We start from the raw sequence: 16,656 nt of genomic DNA, 5'->3' as shown, positions 1-16,656 counted from the left end.
GAAGAAGTACAACGAAGTCGTGTCGCAGTTTGTGAAAGAAATCCATTTGTTTTATTATAAAGATAACTCAGAAAGCGCAATGGAGGTATGATACGTTTAATTTTTAACATTATTTTATCGATACATGACTGACACTGCATCTTCCTCGAATACATACATAATTATATAGTTTGACTTTGATCCTAGATGGCGTACGTTAGATACCCAAGCCTTCCTAATGAATTAGACTGCCATATACAAATAGATTCTCCATTTTTGTCATCAACATCAAGAGCATTCGTACATTTTATCTATTGAATTTATTACACTTTTCCAGACTTATAAGAAAGTACACAAATTGTCACATCTATACGCAGTATTCTTACTTGGTCAAATGACAGTTGGTCTGATATTCTTCAACATGATCCCCATATTCAACAACTATGCTGATGGAAAATTTAAAGACAAGCAAAACGTAAACGTAACTTTCGAACACGCCATCAATCTTTACTTACCCTTCGATGCTTATACTAATTTCAATGGGTATATTTTCTTCAATATTTGCAATTGGTGAGTTTTTAATTAAACTTTTATTGTGAATCATATGTATTTAACGCCGACATAGGAGCGGACCAAGAATAGATCCTTGAGTGAAGCGCTTAAGCTTCACGTTTCATTAATATATGTACTATAAACTAATATTACAAACGAAAGTTTATAAGTGTAGATATTACTATATTTGTAACTCTTTTACGAACGAAAAACTTCTGAATGAATTTCGTGAATTCAATTACATACTTAAATAATATCACGCCTTTTTTCAAAGAGATAGACCACTGCCGTTCTTTGGTAGATACCAAAGAACGGCAGTGGCCACTTGCTATGATCCTTAGAAACTTCGCTTGCCTCATTCAAACCATACATCCTGATTCCTGTCATATTGGATCGCTGGTTAGGAGTACTACGCACCTGACCTTTTAAATTAATTAATTTTTAACTTATTTCTTCATTGTTATCTCCAGGGTTTGCTGCTACATTTGCTCATCTTGGTTCTGTTTCATCGACCTCATATTGTCAATAACAATCTTTCACATCTGTGGCCACTTCAACATTTTACTTGACGAGTTAGCATCATTCCCTTTACCTACTAATTCTTCTAAAATATCAGTCGTATTGGCTGATAGAACGGAGACCATTGAAACCAGGATGTATTCTGATGAAGAATTGAAACTAGTTTCAAAGAAACTCAAGGAATGTATTGAGTATCATCGTTTTATTACTGTGTAAGTTTATAAGTAGCTATACTCTAGGTCTTGTGATTTGTATTAATCATGTTGTCATGTTGGATTGTTAATGTTTTTGAAGAAAACAGTTTCTAGTAACATATTTACCTTTTCAAGGGCGTAGGAGATGAAAAGTATAAAATAAAACTACTGAAATATTTTACAGATATACCAATAAAGTCTCGGATGCATTTGGACCGGTACTATTGTCGTATTATATGTTTCATCAAGTAAGCCTATGTCTATTGTTGCTACAATGCTCTCAAATGGTTAGTGGAATTGCAGTAATTTTACATTTCACTGCTAGAATTTGTATTACTAAATGTATTATTACACCTTTTGATATTTATGTTAAATTTATTATTTGGACAGTTACTTCATTAGATTTCTATGTCTTTATGACGTTCTGATTCCAGACAACTAAGGCATTGATATGTTACGGACCTTTGACCTTTGTATTATTTCAAGAATTGATTCAACTGTCGGTCATTATTGAGTTGATTGGAACTATGGTAAGATAAATGACTGAACTATTTCAATAACAAAATGAATAATCAATTGATAAATCATAATAAAGATGACGAATTTTCAGAGCGAGAAACTAATTGATTCTGTGTACTGGGTTCCATGGGAGTACATGGATGTAAGCAACAAAAAGACGGTCGCGATATATCTGTTAAATGTCCAAAAAGTAATACGAATTAAGGCTTTAGGTATGGCTGAAGTAGGTGTCACTACCATGGCTTCGGTACGTATTCATAAGGCCTAAGTAATAGCACATGTTTCAAGAATAAATTTTGACAAAAACCTCAAATAAATATGTGAATATTATTTCTAGAATACTTCAATGCTAGGATCTTATTTCATAGGAAATCTAATGATTAAAATATTTTAACTTTTCAGATTCTCAAAACGTCTTTATCTTATTTTGCGTTCCTTCGCAGTGTCGAATAAATTTTCTGAACAGAATATATTTTTTACTACTCTACGACTATAATATCTAAACACCGTTTCGACTTAAAAACACGAACTTTTGTTATTAGACAAAAAGTATTTGATTCGCACTTCACATATTATTGATCAACGCAAGCAGCTTTTCCTTTAATCAAAGCTTAATAATTAAAAATAGGAGCAAAAACTATTGTAGTATTTATTTGTATGACCTTATCACATTTACATTTAGAAATAATCGAAGGAAACTTAACAAGAAACCGAAAAATCTCTTCAAAATCCAAGGAAAGAGTGCTTAGGAAGCAAGGTGGCTCTATAAGGTAAACACCTTAGGCAACTGCCTACCAGTCAAATCAGCTACTCTTTATGAAATGTCACAAAAACATTTTAGTATAGAAATACAACGTACTGACGTCACTATGTCATATTTTCGTCAATATCAAATTAGTGTCTAATAAAATGTTTCAATCTGTAATAATTTCAATTTCAACATTATTTAACGAAAAAAGCCTAGTCTAAGCATTTTAGATAAACCTTTTACAAGTACGAGCTTAATTATTTGACGTTAACCCAGTCAACTACACAATCCTTGGTAAAACCATTGCCTTACAAATCAATGGAAGTTGGAAATACTTAGACTGTTACAAATATTTTTGTGATGAGTATCTGTCCTGTGCCTGGTTGTAAATGTATTTAAACAAGTATGTACTTAGAGGTATGTAAGTATGTTTATCAGTTGTCTGGTTACCATAGTATTTAGTTTAGCTTGGAATCAGTTTAGATATTTATTATTAATAATAATAGTCAAGTAATTGCTAGCTTTGTTATTTTTGCCTTTAATGTACCTACATTATGTGTAGTTAGTTGTCCCGTATTTTTACTTCACTGTCCCGGAATTACCGGAATTAAAAAATGTTAGTTTTTACGAAGTCACTTTACGTCGGCGTTTTATTTTGTTCTTTCCTAGTTAATGTAGTGTCGGATAGGACACCAAAACTCCGATTCCGTTCGTGGCCTCAGAAATGTCCAGGAAATGGTAATGGATCTGGATCTGGCAACCCTGGTAGCAATAAAAAATAGCTACCATACTTGGCGACTTTTATACTTATAGGATAACTCTAATAATAATACATTTATTGAGGGCATGCAAAATCCCCAACCCGCACTTAGCCAGCGTGGTGGACTCAAGGCCTAACCCCTCCCTAATTACGAGAGGAGACCCTTGCCCAGCAGTGGGAAAGTAACGGGTTAAATTTATTTATATATTTAGGATAACTCTCTTGAAAAAAATTTTTTCAAAGTTTTTATTCGAGTCAGGATCAAAGCCGTATAATAAAACACACATATTACTATATTAGTTTTTCAATTAACTAGAGTGTAGGCATACAGTTCAATTAACAAAGGGTCAAGGATTTTAGACAGGTGTACATTCTTCATGTTTTTCATTCAGTCGTTAGTTTAATTACTCAGCTAATACGTGTTAGGCAATCGTGAATTTTAATTAAGATGGTCATATTTACTTATTTATTTGATTAATTTGTTTGTCTTTCGTGACGTTCTATATTATATTCATTTAAAATTACGACGCACTTAACGCGGAAATTTAGAATGTATAGATGTTAATCTCAAACCTTTTTACGCAAAGAATGCTAATTGTATCGAGTTCAAATTCTGTACGCAGATAATTTATAACCTGTATCATAAAAAAGAGTATTGAATTGTGCCAATCGGTTATCAGTTTGCAGAAAATTTATATATTGAGTCAGACTTAAAACAAAAGCAAAGTCAGGAAACGAGTGCACATTTTATACCGAAGGCAAATTATTATAATAATAGCAAACGATTAATCACAATTAAAAGCCATATTATATTTTATTATAATTAGGTTTAATTAAAGGGATTTCTTGAAAGACTTTCTTCTAATAACTAAGTATTAGAACGGCTTAGTTCAAAAGCTAATCGTACCGTTTCAGATCTAATTGAACTTCAAAATGTTGCAAAGATTGAAAAAGTTTCTGTTTGAAGATGAATCTATCATGTAAGTAAAAAAATTACCGACCATAGCCAAAACTTTTATTTCGATTCGGTACCTGATAAGATTTTGTTACTGCGCGTATTCCCTATAATATTTTGGCCAGCTATTATGGCCTATATAGCCTTCAGAATCTGAATCTTTGTAAGACGCCATTAACCAAAACTAAAAAAATATTTAAGTCTAGACTACACAGTACTATTAGACACATAGACAATAAAAAACGAATCTACGCCCTTTCGATTTTAAATTGTTACCTTAGTCAGAAGCATATAAGAAAATTTATTTTCAGCGGTATCAATAAACCTACGGACACAATATACATGACGTTAATCATTTGCTACTCCTAGCTTGCTGGCCAGGTGAAGAGCTTGGTGAAAAAGTAACCCAGTTTAAAAGATACTGGCCTTATGGGATGCTGACTCTCTGCTCTTTTTACTTCTTCGGAGGTGTGGTGTACTTGATCTTGTACAGCCATGAGTTGGCTTTTTACGAAATAAGTCATGCGTACATTTGTGTGTTCATGGCTCTTGTATGTGTGGTGAGTAACACTATTGCAGTTTAGCTGGTATCATACATTTTTGGAATTTGTGGTAAAATTACGGGTAACGTTTACCCCGTAATTTTACCCGTATTTTCTAAAATTATTTTTTTATTTTATTGATTGACTGATTTAAGGTTAATTTGCATCAATTGTGTATGAAAAATATATGAAATACATTTAAAAATTAAATAATAATATAATACTTATCCTATTCTTTATCTTTCTATAGACTCGACTCATATTCTGTGCTCTTTCAAAGAAGTACAACGAAGTTGTGTCTCAGTTTGTGAAAGAAATCCACTTGTTTTATTACAAAGATAAGTCTGAAAGTGCTATGGAGGTAAGACAAAACACTCTGTAGTAAGTTGTCCAAGTACTAAGTTTACAGTTCTTTTTCGTTACCATAGAATGTGTTGTAAAGCTTTGCGCTTTACTTAACGTACTTATAATATCTAAATCAACTATAAGTCTTCGTTATAGTCGTCAAAATTGTCCAGACATTGACAGAATTTACTATTTTCCAGACTTATAAGAAAGTACACAAACTGTCACATCTATACGCAGTATTCTTACTTGGTCAAATGACAGTCGGTCTGATATTCTTCAACATGATACCCGTAGTCAACAACTATGCTGATGGAAAATTTAAAGACAAGCACAACTTAAATGGCACTTACGAACACGCCATTAATCTTTATCTACCATTCGATGCCTATACTAATTTCAGCGGATATATTTTCTTTAATATTTGCAATTGGTAAGTTTTGAACTAAGCTTAAACTGTGATTTATGATTAGTATTGAAGGTGGATATAGGAGGGGACCTAGAATAGATCCTTGAGTGAAGCGGTTAAGTTTCGCGTGTCATTATTTATATTAAGCTGTAATAAGTGCGAAAGTTTGTAAGTACGAATGGATGCACATAATGATATTACTCTTTTACGGCAAAACTTCTTGGCGGCTTTTAATGAAATTTGGTTCACTGATAGCTTAGTACCTGGGTTAACACATTGGAAGCAGCAAGTACAAAATAATAGCTTGGCTACAAAGATAAACCAAAGCTTTACTACGTTAAACAACTTGTAATATTTGACTGTGATTCTTGTTTAAAACGCGTAACTAATAGAACAATTACAAATTTATCTAAACGGACTTAAATTTATAACTTATTTCATCATTTCTATCCCCAGGCTTTGCTCCTACATCTGCTCATCCTGGTTCTGTTTCATCGACCTCATATTGTCAATAACAATCTTCCACATCTGTGGCCACTTCAACATTTTACTTGACGAGTTAGCATCATTCCCTTTACCTTCTAAGGCTTCTGAAATATCAGTAGTATTGGCTGATAGAACGGCTACTATTGAAACCAGGATGTATTCTGACGATGAATTGAAATTAGTCTCAAAGAAGCTTAAGGAATGTATTGAGTATCATCGTTTTATTACTGTGTAAGTTTTGAATGTCATATACTTTAAATTTATGATTTAATTTAAATGTGCTTTCCTCAGTAGGTAAGCGGTAACACAGTAACTTGAAACGTCATCGTTGACTATTGGCAAGTGCAGATAGATTTTTTTATTTATACAATTTTATTTCGGGTAGAGTTCATTTTGATAGTGTACGCACAAATGGGAAAACTTAAACACAATTTTTAATTATTTTATATTTCTTTTGCTTTAAACTCAAGACAGTTCTATCAAATCTTTGCGATATTTCACAGATATACCAACAAAGTCTCGGATGCTTTTGGACCTGTATTACTATCGTATTATATGTTTCATCAAGTGAGCCTATGTCTGTTGTTGCTACAATGCTCTCAAATGGTTAGTGGAATTGCAATCGTATATTATTATGTCATAGCTAGACATTATATTATCTTCTATTTGAAGTACTATGTCAATTTTACGGCTGTAGCGTTATATTACATCTTTTTAGTATTCACTTAAACGTCAGAAGTTGTTATTTGTTTAGTAGTTCCAGTAGTTTTCTGAGTCATTATGATATTCTGTTTTCAGACGACAAAAGCATTGATATGTTACGGGCCCTTGACCTTTGTATTATTTCAAGAATTGATTCAATTGTCTGTCATTATTGAGTTGATTGGGACTATGGTAAGATGAATAGACTTACTATTTAAATACTTTATTTTTTACTAATGAACTCAACCAAAATTATAATAATAATTATATTAAAGGTGGTGATCAATTTTCAGAGCGAGAAGCTAATTGATTCAGTATACTGGGTACCATGGGAGTACATGGACGTAAGCAACAAAAAGACGGTCGCGATATATCTGTTGAATGTCCAAAAAGTAATACGAATTAAGGCCTTAGGTATGGCTGAAGTTGGTGTCACTACTATGGCTTCGGTACGTATTCATGGAGCCTAAGTAATAGCAGTTGTATTAAGAATTAATTTGCACATTATTTTTAGATTACTTCAATGTTACTGATCTTGTTCCTAAGGAAATATAATTCTGTAATAATATTTATACTATTTATTTTTCAGATTATCAAAACATCTTTATCTTATTTCGCGTTCCTTCGCAGTGTCGAGTAAATTTTCTCAAAATAATTATTCTGATAACTTGGCAACTATACCAAAACTGTTTCTTTACTTAAGACTTAGAAGCACCAATATTAAATATTTGTCAAAGGTGGCAATGATTTCTTATTGATTTGCACTTCGCATGTTTATTGATCAACGCAAACAACTTTACAAGCGTAACAATTAAAATTACTAACAAATACTATTGTAGTATTTATTTCTACGACCTTATCACATTTAAATCTAGAAAGAATCGAAGGAAATTTAACAAGAAACCGAAAATCCCCTTCAGAATCCAACAAAACAGTGCTTAGGAAGCAAGGTGGCTCAATTCTTGGTAGAACCATTGTATTACAAATCAATGGAAGCAGGAAATACTTAGACTGTTATAAGAACAGCCTACATCATAATTGGTGTATTTTTTTAGTGTGAACTTTCTTTAAACGCTTTATTGCAGTTTATAAATGTATAAGAGCGTGGAAACATACATTGTATTCCGGTGGAATTGAACTTGTGTGTTTCTTTTAATGATTGTTCGCTTGCCACGTTTCCTATGAAAGCTGAGAAATTTAAGAGATACGCTATTATTTACTATGTTGATTCTAAAGTGTGAAACTTTACGGAACATGCGAAATCTGTTGTCAAAATATGTGATTAAACATTGAAGATTTATCTGTCTAAAACTACTGAAGTAATACTAATTCTAAACGACAATAGTTTGAATAAAGACGTAGGTGATATTAGAAAATCCATACTTCTTCTTTTTATTTGTTTTGACCTCATGCAATATTGAGTAGAGTCAAAACAACATGTCTTAGTTCTCAAAAACACGCTGTTTTCGACTTAGCCGGTCGAAACATAGTTCAAAAAACTTGTAAGCAAGCGAGTTAACGGTTTAGGAATAAACATCAATCGTATTCACCATAATAATTATGAAGTTTAACGTCAAGGCTATAATTTAGCGAAATCTGATATGATTTGTCTTTATTCGTCACATAATTATTACACAACGGATCGGTTTTCTTTAATTTTCCCCACCTACTTTTGAAACAGAGCTGAACTTTTTCTAATCGACATGCCCTAAAAGATCGCAATGATACCTTTTATTTGATGCCGCAATCGTGTTCGTAGCGACACAAATTGAATTAAACCTTAACCAACGAGGTTTACTTTTGTTTCATTTTCATTCTTCTAGTTAAGAATTAAAATAAAATGCTGTTGCTATGAATACTATAGGTGAGAAAGATAGCTTATTATAGCTTAATTCTGAGTTACCTAGTTGAAGTTAATTTATATTCAAGAACTTGGCTCCTATTTTGGTCAGTTTTGGTCGATGAAGTCAACGAGTATTTTAAAATTTTGACTTTACCTTTTTACGGGATTCACACTCCACAACTGCTTTTATATCTCGATTTGTACCAAAATAAAAATATGGAGACGTATCTTCAGATTCTTTACCTGAGAGGTCATACTCTTCATTAAAGTCTCAAGGTAACTCTTAATCTAATCTTTAATCGAATTCTTTTCAAAACTTCTGAATGTCAAGAACGAAAACCTAGATCAGAATACAAATAAAATTATGTAAGAACATTTTAGATTTGTATATGTTACTGTAAAAGCCCGACCTGTGGTAAATCCTAAGATTTTCCGGTAAAACCTAAGATTTACCAACTCTCAATGGTAAAAGTCCGAACAAGCCAGAGTTTAAAAACTATGTTACGATATATAAAAAAATCCTCCTTCATAACTATGTTTATAACTATTTCACGGTATAATTATATACTGTGACATAGTTATAAAGAAGGAGTTTTGGGCATAGCGACATGGGTAGGTTAGGTTAGAAGGCTAAGGTGGGAGCGAGCGAAGCGAAGCTCCCACCTTAGCCTTCGTGGTTATTTTTTTTTAACCACCCAGAAGGAGGAGCCCCGCGAAGCGGGGCTCCGGCGACATCTCGACATCATCAAGTGAGTATAGGTAAAAATTCGAAATAAAATAATTGTTCGGACTTTTACCATTGCGAGTTGGTAAATCTTAGGTTATACCGGAAAATCTTAGGATTTACCATCGTTCGGGCTTTTACAGTAACATATTATACATGACTCGTATGACGGTATGACATCAGGTATTACAACATACGATGTATGTAATAATTACTAAAATATTCCATAAACGCCGGACGGAGTGACGGCAAATTGACCATTTTAGTTGATTTATCTCAAATGCTTGAGACAAGTCACGTTGAGAATGATAATGATAGTAATCATAGATATCTTGAAATTAATGTGCTTTATAAAAAACATATTAACTTTTAACGTAAACATGAGCTTAGGATTTGAAGTTTGTGAACATCGTGATTAATGAAAACATAATTCTTCCTAGTGTTAATTATGCATGTATTGCAATTATCATTAGTTAAGCCGATGTCCGACCATTTATCATAATATATTGTATGTCGTCTAACAATGTCGATTTTAAAAGGGACTAAAGACCACTAAATAATACAAAGAGTCCTTAAACTGTAGCAATATTCGTGTTAATGATCAAAAATATTTGCACTAACAACTGCTTCCAAACTGATTATATAACCGTAGATCTGATTGATGTATAATGATTTGTCAAAAAATATGCAAGTGACTACTTAATGTATTTCAGTCTAAAAACGATTTGAACAAGTTTGAAGAGCCCGTCGTCAAAAGCAATTGAAAAATCATTTAAAATAGCGATATCATGTCGTCAGCGCTCCGGTGTCCTACTTCAAACCGACACGTATCTTAGAAATTATTGAGTGTTTTCTTCACACGTCCATCTCGTGACAACTGATCATTTTGTATAATGCACCACATACTTTGATACAGAAATCACGTAGTATTCAAATGTAAGGTGTTTCGCGTGTCGATGTACCTTTTATAGAAAGTTGAATATTTTGAATATTTTCTATTGGTCAGACAGGACGAAGTTATGAAAGTTATGTATTGATATGCAACTATTTGGGCAATATATTTTACCGTCAAAAGGTAAGATACCATACAACGACAAGGATACAAATGGACTTAAAGTTACAGACTACTACAAACATCACAGTAATGTTATGGAACATTATGACAATGAATTCGTCATACTCTCGAATGGACTGAAACATACAAACGTCTTTGAATCGCCGTTCATTTAGAAGCGCAATTCACCTTAGTTTTTTTCACTTATATAGTAATGAGTTAAACTACAATCTCTACTTAGAAATACATCATTAACTACTACTCTACTTAGAAATACTGTTAGAAATAATTTGTTATTACTTATCTTATTACCGCACTACATAATCACACAAACAAAAAACATTATTGTTGATTGTTTCTTATTCAATACCAATTCTACCAACGATAATATCGTTATTGCACAAATACTATCAAAATCATTGTTTACGTAACGACCATCAGTTGACAAAGCATGGTTTATACTTTCACTGCCAGGTGTCCGAGTTTCTACCGCTAAGTGCCTCGAACAAGTAGAACTTCAGAAGCCTACGGTGTTAAAATATTTGTGTACTTTGAAATTGCTAGAAATTTGTATGTTTATTGTGTTTGGCGTTAAATATGTTTTTAGGATAAGGTTACGATATATGGATAAAATGTATACTCTGGATTTAATTAATATAGGTATTCAGTATGTAGCTTAGAGATTAGCAACACTTAAACCAGTTAACTGGTATGACAATTTTTTGTATGTTATTTGAACCCACAGTATCTCTACTATTAGACCTTTTTGACTTGAATAAATAAATATCATTGTACGGTCAATTGATTCCAAACTAATTATAGATTGTACTATAGTAACTTACCTGACGCGTCGCCATAATATTTACCGACATTTGTACTGTACTTTGGTGTGGCTCCAGTATTGTACCCTGTAGAAGACTATCTTAGAAATTGAAACTGAACTCTCTAAACTCAAGTTATGTATTTTTTTTATTGAAGAATGATTTGAAATTGAAAAATTGATAGTCATAATCACATCCACTTTTCTCTCAAATATGATTAACAAACTAATGAAATATCTATGCAAATGACTTTCGCTAGTTGATACACTCAAATGCTCAATCAAAAACGTTCACAGTTAGAAAACTAGTCAATATAGTAAAAATTAAAATTGGCAATATTTTATTTCTCATTGAAGTGCTTCAAGTTATTCTTACAACCAGTTTATTGTTTAGTTATAAACTAGAAGCAATTAAATGCTTTCACTTTTGCTCAAAAGAAATTTATTGTATTTACGTCATAATCCAATGTTTATGTATTCGATTGTATTGGTTATGTCACCTCAATTAAGAGACAGATCAATTTTAAAAATAATTTGGTTATAATCTAACTGGTTTATTTTAGCATGTTATTAATTAACTCGCAAAAAACTTCCGGTTTTACTTAATTTAGTCTCATTTAGTTTCCGTATTCGACTGCCTGGTATAAATTTAGGCAAAGTAATTAAGCCTATCTACATCTGTATATGCTTTCGTTATTTATAACACTGCCATGTTGTTTGTGTAACTACTCTAAAAACTAGACAAAATGATTAATGATATGCGTGAAGATACACGTCTAGACATTTTTTCGCTATACAGTACAAAAGAACAATGGCAAAATCTCATACATCAAAATCACTAATTTTAAAATGTTGCGTCTTCAAATAAAACAAATGCTATAATATGCAGCATTAATTCCTGATTCTAAATATATAAATATTTCCATTAGGCGCGCCGGAGATCCTAAGTAATTTGAGTTTATATTTTTATAGGTTATGTCATCATCACATTATTAAAATGTTAATATTTTTGTCAAATATTGTTTGAATGTTAATTTATTCATAATATCACCCCTGCTATTCTCCGACGGGGCAGGCGAAGGCGAACATTGACGTATCGCCAATCATCTATTGTACTATATTACTATAGTCATCATAGTGAAGTTGACTGCCTCAACCTTTCGAGCAGGTATAGCCCCAAAACCAATATGTACCCAGAGGTATCAGGGTATCAGCGGAAGCTATTCTATGTTACAATTCACGCACAAAATTCGAGTCAGTCTGACACGACTTCCCATACTTGAAGAAGTATTAAACCAGTTCACAAAATCCAAAAAGCAAGGGAAACGTCCATGATGAATCAGTGGAAGTCATGTAGATGTAATCCAAATCGAAATCCGTTAGAGATGCAGGGTTGACAAATAGAGCAGAAATCCTCAGTAAGTCCGAGTTGTTTGAAAATAGGTACGAAAAAGCAATAATAATCGCAAAACACAACAACACGTCAATGCCGAAAATCACCAAACGTCAACGACAAACAATCAAATCGAACCGAAGTAGACAATATAGTTGCCATACTTTAAAAAGATAATACTACTAAAATATCTCTGTTGACTGTAAATAGGTATATCTTTGTATGAGCAAAATAAATGAGAAGTTTTTAGTTTATTAGTCACTGTTTTTAATAACTTGTCATAACAATATATTTCACGTTGAAGACTATTTAGCTATTTAAACAATTAAATAGACAAAGACAACATAATATTATGTATATCTACTCATTAAACAACAAAGTACCGAATGGCAACATTTTTTTATCTAATGGAAATGGAGAATCGTTTTTAGATAGCCAGTTTATTACTTTTTGTTTAATCTATTAAATGTCGCCATCAGAAGTAAAAATGATATTCCTGAAATTCATACGATAATTATTAAAGTACATTGGTAATAATCAGATTCGAAGACGCTCAAAAAATATAAGTGATTTTTTTGCCATTGTTCTTTACCGCTTCAAATTAAAGCACTTGTAGTATTTACATCTTTTTTTCATTAGCGCGATAGTCTGCCGCTATCGACTGTCAACAACCGGATAGCAATCAAGCTTTTTTTTGAAAATCTGATCAGCGCCTCTAGCGGACGCTGTAGGAACCATTTTTGCAACACATTTCAAATGTTTAACTCTCGGTATTCGATAATAACGACTGTAGAGAATCGCACTAGGTACAGTAAAAAATTCATTTGAAGAAACATTACATATTAAAAGTGGTCCAACATTCTTTAACACACTGTCTTCGTCAAATCCTTTCAACTGTCTAAAACACTAGCAAAATTTTGCACGAACAATAAAATATCACATTCCAAATTAATTGTAAATTTCTCACAGCAATTACGAGATAGTATCGTAACATGTTACCTAATATTTTCGTTTGTATACAATAGTTTCACTGAGTGAGCTAAACAATTCATCTTAGTGTTAAGCCACCGTAACGTGAATTGAGTTATTGAGTATTGTATTGGACGAGACAGTGTAATGTGTATCAGCATTTACAACCGCGCAAAGATAGTTGTTTTTTGTTATACATTAATCAATTGTTTTTATTTTTACACATTCATTTCTTTCTTGTTTAATTCATATATCAGAAACTATGATTTATTTTGTTTACTTTGCGGAACTGGATTGAACGTAATATATAGCCCGAATATCCTTGCTTAGCTTTTAAATTTCACCGGTAGTATTATAAACCTCTGTTACAGAAGGTAAATTTTATAAATTTATTACTTTACATAAAATAGATAGTCAATCTTCCATTACTGGGTATTCTGCATAAGGGAACTCAATTTCAAAAAATATATATTCTTGTTGCTATGGAAAAGATACGACACTAAAAAAATCTCTCCAAGCCACTAAAAACTTTAAAGTAATTATAGAAAGTAAAACTTAACTATATTGTTGATTGTTACTCTCAAACTACTTTAAACTAAAAATAGCAACAGACAATAATTGCCATCAAGCTACCGAATAGAGGCCAAAGCAAATCGTTTAGAGCATAAAGAATTCATTAGAAAATCGCAATTCTTACAGATATTTGTACAGTCACGAGTAAAAATACACTACCATATTTTTATTCGCACTTTATTGTATGATAATATCAGTTTAATTGTTACTATAAGTTTTCAACAAATACGCAGTGATTGTTAAACTACTTTTAAGTTATCAGGCTTTTAAGGTATAAGGCACTAAGGCACTAAGGTATAATTGCACACACCGTTGGTGCGGTCGTCCTAAAGACGGGTGACTGCTAAGCGGCATTTAAACTAAGCGTCTCTGTACTTTGGAGCGTAAAACGTCGGGCCCCTGGTGTCTACTAAGATGAGTCGTTAAGCCATGTCAACAAAGGCTTTTTGGCTTTTGAAGAACTATGGCACTAGGTTGACCACTAATCATTCGGCATAGTAACGAAAGTTATTAGGCAGTAGTAATTTTACTACCTTCATTGATATTTAGTGTATACTTATTTTTGCTTTCAACTGTACTTAGGGAAAGTGTTTTTTTAAGTTACGCTTTGACAAATGATATTTGCAGTTTTGTAATCGGGTAATGATGATTGAGTCGTCTTCATCATAAGGACGGGCAATTTATTGCGGTGAACATTGTCGTGCAATAAATCTTTCGCAAATAACTTAGGTAATTTTAGGTTCTAAGCTCTGAAGAGCGGTTAAGTGGTGTTAATTTGATTATCTTTAGCGTTTAAATTGAGACAATTATTGTTATTTGTTAATTTCTATTTAAGTCTATCATTAGTTAGATTTATTTAATTGGAAAATAATCATCAATGGCGTATTAGCCACATAACAGTTCCCATTCCTGTAGGATATTCGGGTTAAAAACTATTCCTAGTCCCTATATTGTGCTATCTTTGTACAAAATTTAATCCAAATCGGTTCATTGGTTTAGACAAAAAGACAGATGTACAAAACCTCTTCGGCTTTTATAATATTAGTAGAGATATAATCGGCAGTATTTTTAAATACTAGTCTCTGGATTTATAGTTTATTCAATCAGAGTCTTTACAGTAGTTCTTCTGCTTCAATAAATCCTAAACTAAAATCTAAAAATAAAATTAGAACCTATAGTCTATAACAAATTCTAGACTCGTCCATGCAAATCCTGTCTGATCTGATTATCTAGATTTACCGTATCAACGAATACGTGTAGACGTTTATGCGTGAGCTGACTTAAGAAAGTGCACTGACTATGAACTTGAAGGGAGAAGGTCAAGGTGAATAAATTTCTAAGTGCAATTGTGCAGGTTTGCTACTTTATTATTATGACGTCACAAGTTGCTATATATTGAAAATTGAACGCAGGAATTAAACTGTTGTCGTCGGCAAATAATTTTGTTATGACGTGTAAAGTTTTTAATGTGTTTTGAAAATGTGAGGAGTTAAGTACGTACATACAGTGTTAACATAGTATCACGCCTGTTACACTACTATTCTATTCTATCGTATGGTTAGTGGTCAACCTGGTGTCAAGTTGTTCAAGCCACCCGAAAGGCCTTTGTCGTGGCTTCACGACTGCTATCTTAATTGACAACAACCGGGACCGACTTTTTACGTGCCCTCCGAAGCACGGTGCAAATACCACTATGCGGTCACCCATCTATAGAATGACCGCGCCAACAGTTGCTTAACCCACAAATCGTTTACCAACCGGTAAGCATCACTGGATATGAACGCGTTATACTCAATGGTGTAGTTAGTGAAGAGTTATTTAAGTTGCGAATACATTTTGAATTTGTGATTGATGACTTAAACAAAACGTACAATTCTGATATATTAATATTAATGTAATTAGACTCGTACCGACACCTTTCTAACAGTTACATAAATTTGAACTTAAAATATATTCATAGAATTTCATTAATATTGTATAACACATTTAGTTCACAGCTTCAAGCGATTTTGTCTGACTTTGTTGCTAGTCATGAATTTACAGCAAATTTATACATAGAGGTACATACATTATGTATTATGCCACCTGTTGTATCCAGAAGATGTAGGCAGGGGTGTATTAAACACACCCGTATCTCGCCGAAAACAGTGTTAGTCTCACATAATAGGGGACGAGTCTATTCTTATATACTGGGCATGTTTCAAACTGGGAACCGGACGGTTATTAAGAATAATCTAATATGAATTAGAAAAAGACAAAAAGTACCTTCTCTGTTCGACATAGGAATTGAACCCGAGACCTCGTGGTCTGCAATCAGATACACAACCGAACGCCACAGGGTCGATTCAACAAATTCCTAGCGGTAAAACGTCTCATAAAATTTTCTGTTTTTTCCAAGTTAAATGTGTTATATGGCTTTCTCGTATATCTTAGGTATATAAAATATTATGTGCCGTACTTTCACTTTAGTCTAGATTTAGAGACATCAACTGAATATTATGTAAATTTGTAAATGTGTGGATTCACGGTTGGTATGCTGTGACTAATGCGTTTAGTTTAACTTGTTGCTA

The 16,656-nt window shown here is 32.6% G+C and overlaps 2 protein-coding genes across 2 annotated transcripts in view; both read left to right on the top strand.

Annotated features, from left to right (window-relative positions):
- Nucleotides 1–2,216, top strand: part of LOC142980770 (odorant receptor 13a-like) — a 2,933-nt gene extending 717 nt beyond the window's left edge. The window contains exons 2-8 of the mRNA XM_076126349.1: nucleotides 5–85; nucleotides 317–549; nucleotides 1,002–1,262; nucleotides 1,429–1,531; nucleotides 1,679–1,774; nucleotides 1,855–2,010; nucleotides 2,166–2,216. Coding sequence (XP_075982464.1) covers nucleotides 5–85; nucleotides 317–549; nucleotides 1,002–1,262; nucleotides 1,429–1,531; nucleotides 1,679–1,774; nucleotides 1,855–2,010; nucleotides 2,166–2,216 — 981 coding nt within the window. The remainder of the gene's footprint in view (nucleotides 1–4; nucleotides 86–316; nucleotides 550–1,001; nucleotides 1,263–1,428; nucleotides 1,532–1,678; nucleotides 1,775–1,854; nucleotides 2,011–2,165) is intronic.
- Nucleotides 2,217–4,238: 2,022 nt separating this feature from the next.
- LOC142980769 (odorant receptor 13a-like) lies at nucleotides 4,239–7,350 on the top strand. Its single transcript, XM_076126348.1, has 9 exons — nucleotides 4,239–4,251; nucleotides 4,596–4,786; nucleotides 5,019–5,129; nucleotides 5,314–5,546; nucleotides 5,979–6,239; nucleotides 6,512–6,614; nucleotides 6,807–6,902; nucleotides 7,004–7,159; nucleotides 7,300–7,350. The coding sequence occupies exons 1-9, from the start codon at nucleotides 4,239–4,241 to the stop codon at nucleotides 7,348–7,350; spliced, it is 1,215 nt and encodes a 404-aa protein (XP_075982463.1).
- The last annotated feature ends 9,306 nt before the right edge of the window (nucleotides 7,351–16,656 follow it).

The sequence above is a fragment of the Anticarsia gemmatalis genome, chromosome 18 (genome assembly GCF_050436995.1).
Source record: "Anticarsia gemmatalis isolate Benzon Research Colony breed Stoneville strain chromosome 18, ilAntGemm2 primary, whole genome shotgun sequence".
In the NCBI taxonomy this organism is placed as follows: domain Eukaryota; kingdom Metazoa; phylum Arthropoda; class Insecta; order Lepidoptera; family Erebidae; genus Anticarsia; species Anticarsia gemmatalis.
Note: the sequence above shows the minus strand (reverse complement) of the source record. Positions and strands in the feature narration are given on the sequence as shown.